The 11,619-nt window shown below is 52.1% G+C and overlaps 1 protein-coding gene across 1 annotated transcript in view; it reads left to right on the top strand.

Moving 5' to 3' along the window:
* The window catches only part of Tnrc18 (trinucleotide repeat containing 18), an 80,781-nt gene that overhangs the window by 10,807 nt on the left and 58,355 nt on the right, over positions 1-11,619 (top strand). The window contains 4 exon segments of the mRNA XM_033765114.1: positions 5,436-5,502; positions 7,497-7,652; positions 10,012-10,137; positions 11,509-11,615. Coding sequence (XP_033621005.1) covers positions 5,436-5,502; positions 7,497-7,652; positions 10,012-10,137; positions 11,509-11,615 — 456 coding nt within the window.

Genomic DNA, 11,619 nt, shown 5'->3' with positions numbered 1-11,619 from the left:
CCCCCCCCCCCCCCCCCTTTTTTTTTTTTTTTTTTGAGTCAGGATCTCCATGTGTTGTTTATGCTGGCCTTGAACTCACTATGTAGCCCAGGATGGTCTCGAACTCACAGCTATCCTCCTTACTCAGGGTCCCAAGTGCTGGGATTATAGGCGTGCACTGCCACACTCAGCTTTATTTCTTTTATTTAGTGGTACTGGGGATCCAATCCAAAAAAGTGCTGAGCTACATTCCCCAGCCCTCTTACTTTTATTTTTGAGATAGAATCTCCCTAAGTTACATAGACTGGATTTATATACTTCCTGTCTCTCTTGAGTAGATGGATCGCAGGTGTGTGCTGCCATGCCCAGTTGTAATTTCTATCCTAATGGTACAAAGAAATGGTATATACTGATGTAGAAATGATTTCTGTGTACTGTGTGAGGCATGTTGATCTTGAGTTTATTTCCTCCTGCCTCAGCCTCCAGCCTCAGCCTCCCACAGTGCTAGAATTCCAGGCCTTTGCCACCACACCTGGCTGACATGACATCATTACATTTTAATACTTCCTTGTAATGCTAAGCACTTTGAACTTTCTCCAGTCTTGCTGTGCTTTGAGGATTGCTTGGGATTCTTGGATAATGACGACTCTGTGGCTCTGGCAGTGACCAGTTCTCTGGCTTAGACCAGACCTGACAGAACTCGCAGAATCTGGGCTCCCAGGGCGCGTGCAGGTCGTCTCCGCCTCCTTGCACTTCTGTTGCCTCAGCTGTGTTACAGAAACCCCAAAAGCTTGTGTGGGTGCTTGGCCAGGCAGAGCCCTTCCCCAGGTGACAGCCTGGTGTACTCCTGTAGTCTTTGACATCTTCAGGGCCACAGTTCCTCCTAGAGGCCAAAACATTTTAAAATCTGCAGGGCCAGGTGGCAGAGCCCTTGCTTAGAGTGTGTGCAAAGCCTTGGGTCCAACCCCAGCCCAGCAAGATGAAACTAGTGTAGTGATGAGGGGCCTTTGGGATTGAAAATGAGCAGCTACTGCTGGCCTCCGCTGTGTCTGGGTGGTGTAGGTTTGTAGTAAGAGCCTCAGTTTCCCTGTCTGTGGAAAGACATGGGTAGGGAGATGTGAAAGACCTTAGCCAGGGCCTCAGGACCTTACTTCTTCCCCCTACCCTTGAGTATTAATTGAGCACTTATTGTGTGCAAGGGCAGCTGGAACAGTAAACCAAAGTTGTAATGTAAATATGGCCCCAGTCTTGCTCACTTCTTGTTTCATAAATAAAGTTTTATTAGAACAAAGCAGTGTCAGGTAGTTCTTGTTTATGGCTGCTTTCCCTGCAACAGGGTCTTTAAAGAACTTTGGGGTGTGTTGGGCCTAATGACATAGTTCTGTAATCCCCACCCTCTGGAAGGCTGATGCAGGAGGATCACAAATTCGAGCTCAGCCTAGGCAACGTAGTGACTTAGTGAGACTCTGTTTTAAAACAAAAGAAGGTAGTGCGAAGGCTCAGTGCAAAGGCCCTGGGCTCAATCATTGGTACTACAAACAAAGCAAAACCTAATTTACCAATTTATTTTTTTCAGTTGTTTTGTTGTTGTTTTTCTTTTTTGTCTTTTGAGACAAAGCCTTGCTATATGGTTCAGATTGGCCTTGAAGTAGGTGTAGCCAAGGCTAACCTCAAACTCGCAGGGATCCTCCTGCCTCAGTTTCCTGAGTCCTGGGATTATGCCACCACGCCTGGCCTTACCAGTTGTTTATTTCTGAAAATTTTCATCGAATATTTTGGGCTGTGTTGAAACTATGGCAACTGCTGCATATGGGCAGCTTCTAGAAGAGTCACAGGTGGGATTGTCCTGGTCTCTGCAGGGTGAGGTCCTGTCAGCCTCTCCGTTGGGGACCTGCCATTGCACAGGGCAGTGCCAAGGGAGCTTCCTGCCTCAGCCCCTGGCACATGGAGTCTTGCTGGGTGTTGAGGAATGGAGGAAGGACGGCAGTGCCTCCCCTGAGTTACAGATCCACCCTCCAGTGACCTCAGCCAACCTCTGAGTCTCTGCCTTTGTACACGGAGGACGGTGTGACTAAGTCCTTCCTCTGAAGGGCGTGAGCATTACATGAACTGTTGATGTATGCACTTGGCATGCAGCCTGGCATGGAGTAAAAGGGCTGGGGAAAGTTGCTTATTATTTTTATTGTCAGTGTTGTTAAAGACTTGCTCAAGGATGGGAGATACCCAAGTAGGTGTAGGTGCTCATTGTGTCTGGGAAGGGTGGCCTCTTGTCTCTTCCCCCCTGCAAAAACCTTGGTTAGTTATTGATTGATTAATCATGTCAGTGGGGGTTGAACCCAGAGATTTTGCATTGAGCTACATCTCAACCCTTTTAAACATTTATTTTTTAAACTTAAGACAGGGTCTGGCTAAGTCAGTAAATTGTCCAGACTGGGCTTGAATTTTCAATCCTCCAGCCCCGGCCTCCAGAGTGCTTGGATTACAGGGGCGCACCCCTGGATGTGGCTAGTACTGTTTTATTGCTTTTGTAACTCTGGAGATGGAACCCAGGCCCTCCCACCTGCTGGGCAGGTGCTGTGCCACTGGGCCACATCTGCAGCCGCCAAAAACCTCCCTTAACTCTTGGATCTGGAACTGAGTGATGGGCCACATAGTGCTTTCTTTGTGAGCCTCAGTTTCCCTCTGTCTGGTGGCCTTAACCTGTTGAGGGTCAGAGGTCATCAAGGCAGGGCTGTGTGAATGTTGCTCCATGTTTTGGGCTTGGGATCAGAGATGTTCAGGAAGGAGGTGATTGTGCGGGGGACACAGCCCCTGCTCAGTCTTACCAAGAACAACTCCAGCCTCTTTCCTGTGGGTGTCTATGTGGGTGTGTGGATTCCTGCTGTCTGAGTTTGGATCCCTGGGGATTCTCAAGGTTGGGGGTTGCCTTTTCCTTTCCAGGGCCATAACTGGAAGCTGGGGAAGAGAAATAGCAAAAGCAGAGCCCAGGCTTGGAGTGAGTGTTGTGGGTGTGGTGGGATCAGAGACACTGTTTGTGCTGGGCAGGTGCCAGACTCAGGGCTGATTTGGTCACCAGCTGGGTCAACCTGGGCAGCTAAACTGAGCCTCAAGTTTTTGTTGTTGTTATTGTTATTATTTGGGGAGCCAACTCAGGAGTGCTCTACTGACTGCTGAGCTACAGCCCCAACCTTTTATTTATTTTAAATTTTGAGAAAGGGTCTCATTAAGTTGCTCAGGTGGGACTTGAATTTGGGATCTTCCTGCTGACTCAGTCTCCCTCAGGGCTGGGATTACAGGCCTGTGCCACCATGTGTGGCTCTTTGTATATTTTTTTGTGGTGTTGAGGAGAGAACCTTGGGCCTTATGCTGCATGCTAGGCAACTGGTCTATCATTGAAATGTATCCCCAGACTTTTTACAATTTAATTTTTAATTTTTTAATTTTTTTTTTTTTGTACTGGGGATCTAACTCGGGACCTTGTGCTTGGGAGGCAGGCAGTGGGACCACTGAGCTAAATCCCTGGCCCCTACAATTTAATTTTAATTAATTAATTTATAGTATTGGGGATTGAACATAGAGACTTTGCATTTTACATCCCCAGTCCTTTAAAGTTTCGTAGTAGGGTCTCAGTTGTTAACTTGCCCAGCTTGGCCTCAAATTTGGAATCCTTCCTGCCTCAGCCTTCCAGAGTACTGGAATTACAGGTGTGTGCCTCACTCAGCCTCAGTGTGTTAATCTATTAACCAGGAGTGACAGGCTTGTTTTGCTCCCAGGGCTGTGGGGAGGGTCTGGGAAAGGCCTTGGATTCCAAGGCAGAGCAGAGCTGGTGTTTGTTTTTTTGTTTTAACAAATGGAGGTAAGAGGCTAGGGATGTATGTAGTTCAGGGGCACCTTGCTACCTGCAAGTGCAAGGTCCTGTTTGATCCCTGGTAGCGGGGGAGCGGGGAGAGCACACACACACACACACACACACACACACACACAAAAACAACAAAACCCAAACAGGTGAAATTCACAGTCTGCAGTTAACCATTTACAGTTCAGTGACATTTAGTGCTATGAAGCTACCAGCTTTCTCCAGTTTTATCCTAAGGAAGGGGGAACGGCTTTTTTTTTTTTTTTTTAAAGCAAAACATAAAACATTTATTGGTGCATTATATATATATTAATATATATATAACACTAATATTAAATAGCCCTTTGAGGATAGGAAGTGATTCCACTTTGACCTTACTATGGGAAGACCAGCTTGGCTCTGGGTTATTATTTTGTAACCATAAATAATAACAATGATGTTGCATGGTGCTCTTGCCAGGAAATGTTTTACAAATATGGACTCAGTCTTTTACATCAACCCAGAGGAGATGTTGCTACATTATCTGTTTCACTCAACTGGGGGAAATTAAGAAAATACCCCAACTCACAGAGCAGGTGGGCCTGCTCTGCCTGCGTGGAGGAACTGACTGGCCACACCCTCCCCCTGCCAGCCCTGAATGTTGCTAAATCAAATCTGAATTAATTAGGATGTAATAAAACAAATAATGCAATTTCTCAGCTTCCCTGGCCAGGGTGCTCAGTAGCCATGTGAGGCCACATCCAGCACAGTGACAGACTTGCTGGCCGCCTGTGGTCCTGTTGATGTGTGCCATTTATTTACCTAATCCCCACTCGATGGACACACAGGTTACTTCCGGTTTGTTGAGGTGACTGAGGTGGGGGGATCCTTCCCCAGGTTGTTGTGTGACTATTCTGTGGGTGGTGGTTTAGATGGGGGTTGTTGGGGTCTGGAGCCAGACCAGCGCTGCCCTTGGCTGTGTGCCTGAGTGACCTTGGGTTGTCACTTGTGCTCTTCAGGAAAGGCTCATGTGAAGGTGCAGTGATTAAATGTATGCAGGGCTTGTGAGTTCCAACCGCCACCGCTGGCACCATTGGGGGTGGTAGTTTATTGATACATGTCTGTGCTAGAGATTTTGACACTGGGTCGTTGGTCTTGGCTTCTGAGGTGTCAGGTGAAATAATCACTGTGGTGTGCAGGTGGCATAGAAGAGGCCTGATATTACCAGGGGGTGGCTCAGGACCAGTGTTGTGGGGGGCAAGGCCTCTGCTCAGCCCAGGGCCAGAGGGAGGGGACCCCCTCCCAGTTTGGGAAAGACCAATGAACAGTGGGCCTGATTGTCACTGTCCCCGGGCTCCTGGGGCCTGGACTTTTCTCAGTGACTGGTGGCTACTGCTCGGTCCCAGAGCAGGTATGAGCAGCTGTAGGACGGAGGAGAGGAGCGCAGGTTGCTGAGGGGCTCTGTTGCAGTCTGGAGATGCTGGCCATGTGTGGTGGGGACAGCTGCTGCCTCATTCTTGCCCCAAGAAAACGGTGCAGTACAGCCTGGTGGCATGTGGCTTCCCAGGCTTCCCACATTCCATCTTTTTTTCTTTTTTCCTGTACTGGGGATTGAACCTAGGACCTTCATACTCAGAGCTCAAACTTGCGATTTTCCTGCCTCAGCCTCCCAGACTGCTGGATTATAGGTATGCGCCACTACACCTTTCCTTGGGTTTTTAAAGCTTTTTGGGGTCAGGATTAACCTGCCTTTCTGTCTTGGATCCTAACTTGTGTCTTTGTGCTCTGGCCCTGTGAGAATTGGAACTGAACTGGAGCATCTCTTGGGGGCCAGGCCTTGGGCACAGGGCATGCAGGGGCAGCAAGGCAGAGAGTCCTGTTAGGAAGGGAGTCATCTGGGGTGAGGTGGGTAGACAGACACTGCACACTTGGTCGGGCTGAGAGGTCTGTTTCCAGCTCGTCATAGGTGGACCCTGCTGGGCTTGTGTGGCTGTGTGTGAGGTCTTCACTGAGGCTTGAGGAAGGCCACCAGGTGGAGATGAGCAGAAGGGGTCTGGGATGGGGTGCAGGTCCCCAAAAGGACTGAGGGGGGCGACTGAGGCAGGCACCAGAGATATAAGCAGTGGGAGGGTGATCGGCTTTATATCTGCCTGATTGAGGGAGGTGACAGGGACGGTGAGTCTGTGCAGACCATCCCATGCTTGTGGCTGAAGTTGAGGGACGATGCACCCCATTTTAGAGCTGCATGTAGGTGCCCCAAGAGTCCTTGGCTGCCCCTGCCCAGCTTGGGACAAAGGAGCTTTGAGTACTGTTGAGTGCCTGTGGCAGAACCGTTGGTGGCATCCGGGCTCCAACGTCTTGCGGGCCATGGAGTACTGCTGTGCGCTTTCACAAGCCTGGGCAGGGCCAGGCTGGGCCTAGGGCTTCCGTGCAGCTGGGGCAGGAAGAGCTGGCGGCTGATGTCAGCCCTTGCGCAAAGCCCTGCCTGCGGCTTCCGGAGCCTGCCGCCTAGCGTGTCGAGGAGGAAGCTGAGGGCTCAGCAGGGCCCAGAGGCTGTACTGCCTGGCCCAGCCGCCGCATGGACACACTGACCAGCCCCCATGGCCCTGGGGCCCGAGGCTTTGGCACTGGATCCTGGTGAGGGCTGGCTGGGGGAGTGTAGCTGGGCATGGGCTGTGGTGAAGGGGCCTGTGTCCCAGTGTGTGACTCTGGGGGACTGAGGAGGGAGCCGTGCCCTTTGTTAACTCAGTTTCCCCAGACACACCCTGTAGTGAGCGTGCTGGACTTTTTGGGACCCTGTGCTCCTGGGAACTGGTTGATGGTGTTTGTGCAGGTCCCGTACAGTGTAGCTGCTAGGGACCTGAGGTTGGCCTGGGTATAGCTCTGTGGGCTGGACTAGGGCCCGCATGCCAATCTGGGTGCCCCTGGCAAAGTCACTATTTGTCACCAGCAAACAGTGCCCACATCTGGGACTTACCGAAGGCTTCTGGGTGCAGGGGAAGTTCTTGGGGGGCTGGCTGGTGGGAGCTTGGTGATCTCTGTGCCTACTGTGGGGTCAGGGGTTGCACTCTCCCTTGGGGTGAGGTTGGGATCAGGACTCAGTTGCCAAATGTCAGGGCTGGGCACACCCAGCTCTGCTTGTTGCTGCCACTATTGTCACTGTCGTTTTTTCTTACTTCATAATGGCCAATGCCAAATGTCTGTCACTTTGGCCCCCATTCTACTGATGCACAGACCAAGGCCTGGCCCAGGGCCTGCAGGCTGCCACGGTTAGCTGTGGAGGGTGCTCAGGAGACACTGGGAGCTATTGAGGCAGAAAGCCTGGGTGGCAGCCAGAGGTGTCCTGCTGGCTGGGGTGTGGCAAGTGTGGGCCTGGTTTCCTTCCATGATGTTGTCTGCCACCATGCTCCCTGTGACAAGGCCTGTTCTCTGGAGGGACAGCCCTGGGCAGCTCCTTGCATCCTCTGATTGGTGATGGACTCTCTAATCCACTGCAGCTCAGAGTGCCAGCTTTATCATCTGTGAAATGGGCACAGGCAGTTAGCTAGGCATGTAGCCCATGGGCCAGGCTGCTTGGAGTCCTCCCTGGTCAGGAGCTCTGCGGGGCTTGGTATATGAGCCAATTGGGGAGTGATGGGGGTCTCGGGGCTCTGGTGGCCTGACAGCCCCCTTCTCTCTGCAGGCGAGGCCTTCTTGGGCAGCTTCGTGGCCAGCGGGATGGGGCCCTCGGCCTCATCCCAGGGAAGCCCGGTGCCCCTGCCCTCTGACCTCTCCTTCCGCTCCCCCACCCCCAGCAACCTGCCCATGGTGCAGCTTTGGGCCGCCCATGCCCATGAAGGTAAGAGCGTGCCAGGTGGGTGGGGCTGGGGGCTGCTGGGCCATTGCCCCACCACTGGCAATTTTATGTCCCTAACTCTTCTCAAGTTTGCCCCCTTCACTGCCTTTACAAAACTCATGGGCCCAGCCCTGGCTACCAGCACCTCCATGGTTTCAGATGGTCAGTGCTTCCTCGTGTTGCTGCCACAAGACCTTCGCACGAGCTATTTGTGCTGCTTGCAGCCCCCCACCCCAGCCCCTGGGTGGCTCCTGCTTGCCTTCAAAGCCCAGCCCAGGCACCATCCTCTCCTGTCATTCCCTTGGTGAGAAAAGATTTACCTGTTTGATTATTCCCAAACTGGTGATTCCTATCACAGTGAAGCCCTCCCTTGGTATATAAGAGGCTGATTAATAATTGTGGGAGCTACGGGCCTCTTTGGTTGTAGCTCTGCAGAGATGCCAGATGTGGGGCCTGGCTCCCCTACCCTTTGAGCAAAATATTAATCATCCTGGAGTCCCCTTCCCCTCCTCTGCTCACAAAGGCAGGGGCCCAGGGACCCCCGAGCGTCTCCCCATCCTGACTTTGGTAGGTCTTGGGCTCTGGGTGCTAGCTCCCTCCTGGTGCTGAGCGTCTTCAGGGCCTCTCCCATACCCCTGCCTCTCCGCTTCCTCCCAGGTGTGGGGCTGAGTGCTCACCAGCACCCCAAATCCACCTGCATGGACTCCTTCCCGAGGCTTCCTTTTTCCTTTTGCCGACCAGTCTTGGGGAGAATGGTGATGTTAACAATTCTGGAAAAACATGTGGCACTTGCTTGTCCCAGCCACTGTGTATCCAAACTCACGTCCTGCTCAGGGCCAGAGTAGGGGCTTTTGTGCCCATTTAACAGATGACAGCAGAGGGTCCTGATGCCTCCCTTGGAGCTGTTTCAGGGATTAGATGATATCATCTGTGTCTGGAGATCCTTTTTCTTTTGTGATAGTTGTTAATGTCATTGGCAGGTGATGCTGGAGAAAGAGCCAGGGACAGGTCTTATGTCCCTGGCCTCAGAGGGGTAGTGAGGGACACGGGATACCTGGATCTCTTGGGGACTGTCATTAAGACCCCAGGCCCAGCATCAGGTCCCTTGCTGGCACCCCAACACCTGCCCAACTGGCCTCTTGGGCCCTCACTCCCCGTCGTGCCTCCTTAGGTGTTTTGTGTCTCTGTCCATGGCTACGTTTCCTGTTAGTCCCCCAAGGCTCTGATTGTGGTGTCACTAGTGGGGCCTTTCAGGAGGCTGGAGGAATCCTAGCTCCTCCTGGGAGATCCCAGCAACCAGAGAGGGTGCATCCACCAAGGTTCAGAGAAAGTGACTGTCTTAGTTACAGTCTCGTCACTGGGACACGATATCCGACACCCGCAAATTAGAGGAGGAGAGGTTTATTCTGGATCACAGTTTGTAGAGGTTTCAGTCCATAATTGGCTGGCTCCAAGGCAGGGTGGCCTGGTAGAGGGGTATTGCGGAGGAGAAGCAGCTCCTGGCACCGTAGGCAGGGAGCACAGAAGGATGTAGAGAGGAGGGAGGGAGACGGACAGGCCTTTCCGGGCCACGCCCCCAGTGAACACCTCCTTCCACCAAGTTTCACCTCCCAACATCACGTTATAAAACTCATGATCCAGTCACCTCCCAAAGGCCCCACCTGTGAGTGCGTGAGGCTTTGAGGGACATTTAGATATAAACCGTAACAGAGACTGACCAGTGCTGGGACACAACAGACAAGGGGCCTGTTAAAATCAGTCATCTGCTTTAGGAAGCTGAGCTGGAGGATTCCAAGTTTAAGCACAGCCTGGGCAACTTAGTGATTTAGTGAGACAGTGTCTCAAAGGAAGAAGGGCGGGGGGCTGAGGATGTAGCTCAGTGCAAAGGCTCTGGGTTCAATTTTTAGTACCCCAAAACCTAGGAAATAAAAAAAAAACACTACTCAGCCAGGGTGCACGTTGGCTCTGAGGTTAGGAATCCAGGCTGTTGGGTCAGCTGACCTCTGTTCAAAGCCAAGGCCCTTGCTGTGTGTCCTGAGCAAGTGGGTGGACCTCTGGGAGCCTTGAGTTTTCTGTAGAATGAGAGGATAAGAAGACTTGGGCCTCCCAGGTTAGTTCCGAGGTTTAAATGAATAACAGTGGCAAAGCAGAGTTTCTATGCTCTCCCAGATGGATCCAATCTGATCCTCCTCCTGAGGCCTGAGGGCTGCCGGGGGCTGGGGGTATTAAAAGGCAGCATTGGGGCCACATGTCACTGTGGGGCTGGGATTAGACTTCCGGCTCTCGGCCCAAAGAGCCACAGCTGGCATGGTTTCTTTCCAAGAGGGAGGCGCTGCAGCCCTGTGCTCTTCCCTCTCCCCAGGCTTCTCCCACCTGCCCAGCGGGCTGTACCCCTCCTACCTCCACCTGAACCACCTGGAGCCCCCCAGCAGCGGGAGCCCCCTCCTCAGCCAGCTGGGCCAGCCCAGCATCTTCGATACCCAGAAAGGTCAGTGGACCCGAGTGGGTAGGACTGAGGGGCTGGGGAAGGGATGGTTCGGGGACTGTGGGGCTTGTCTGGGGCCTTCACCAGCATCCCAGCAGTTTACATTATTGTCATGTTAGGCAAGTGCTGTGTCCCTGAGATACAACCCCACCCAAGATGCCTTTTTATTTTTCTTTTGAGATAAGGTTGGCTGTGTAGCCCAGGCTGGCCTTGAACTTGAATTCCTCCTGCCTCAACTTCCTAAGTGCTGGGATTACAGGCTTGTGTACTATGCCTGGCACTAAGATGCCTTTTTTTTTTTTTCTTTTTGGAGACAGGGTCTCACTGCATAGTTCAGGCTGTCCATGGACTCACTATGTAGTCCAGGCCTTGAAATCACAGCGATCCTCCTGTCTCAGGAGTACTGGGATTACAGGTGTGCACCACCCCACCTGGCCTATGATACCTTTTCAAAATTTTTTATTTTAGTTATTTGTGTGTTTGATACGGGAGAGTGAACCTAGGCCTTTCATCTTGAGGTACATCCTCAGAATTTTTATTTTATTTTATTTTTGTGGTACTGGAAATTGAACTCAGGCCCTTGTGCTTGCAAGGCAGGCAGTGGAACCCCTGAGCTAAATCCCTGGCCCTTTCTATTTTATTTTTTATTTTTAATTTATTTTTTTGGTACCAGGGGTCGAACTTGGGTCCGTGCGCTTGCAAGGCAAGCGGTGGAACCACTGAGCTAAAACCCCGGCCCTATTTTTTGGTTTTTTAAGACAGGGTCTCACTATGTAGTTGAGACTGACCTGGCCTCACTATGTAGCCCAGGCTGGTCTCGAACTCATAGCGATCCTCCTGCCTCAGCCTCCCGAGTGCTGGGATTACAGGCGAGCATTACCAAGACCGGCCTTTATTTTATTTTTTAAAAAATTTGAGACAGAGTCTAAGTTGCTAAATTGCCCGGGCTGGGCTCCAGTTTATGATCTTCCTGACTCAGAATCTCAAGAGTGCTGAGGTTACAGCCCTGTGCATCATGCTTGGCTCCAAGATGCCTTCTTTGAGCCCTCACCCCTAAGCACCCCCACCCACACAGGCTCACTGGGGTGCCCGTAGCCTTCTAGCCCCTTCCTAGTTAGGACCTCTGGGCAGCTTTAAAACAACCCTGGCCTCTCCCCCTTTTACAGATGAGGAAACTGAGGCATGGGTAGGCTAGAAGGCCAAGGTGAGATTTCACGTCTGTTCTAGCCACTCCCAAAGGCCAACTTTCCCGAGAGTTGCTCCCCTATTCGTGCCCCTTCTTCCCCTAGAAATGCAGGGCACCCTGACTGTGGGGTGGAGGATGCCCTGGCCCCGGTGGGCTGTGGGCCGTGCTAACTGTGCTTCTCTCTACAGACGGCTTCTACCTGCCCGCGCCTGGGGCCCCTGGCACCCTGCACTCCCACGCGACCTCCTCCAGAACCACCAGCGGCCACAACTTGGGCGTACCCGCCAAAAGCTCAGCAT

This window comes from Fukomys damarensis, unplaced genomic scaffold (assembly GCF_012274545.1).
Source record: "Fukomys damarensis isolate Sample0158 unplaced genomic scaffold, DMR_v1.0_HiC HiC_scaffold_17, whole genome shotgun sequence".
NCBI lineage: Eukaryota > Metazoa > Chordata > Mammalia > Rodentia > Bathyergidae > Fukomys > Fukomys damarensis.
Note: the sequence above shows the minus strand (reverse complement) of the source record. Positions and strands in the feature narration are given on the sequence as shown.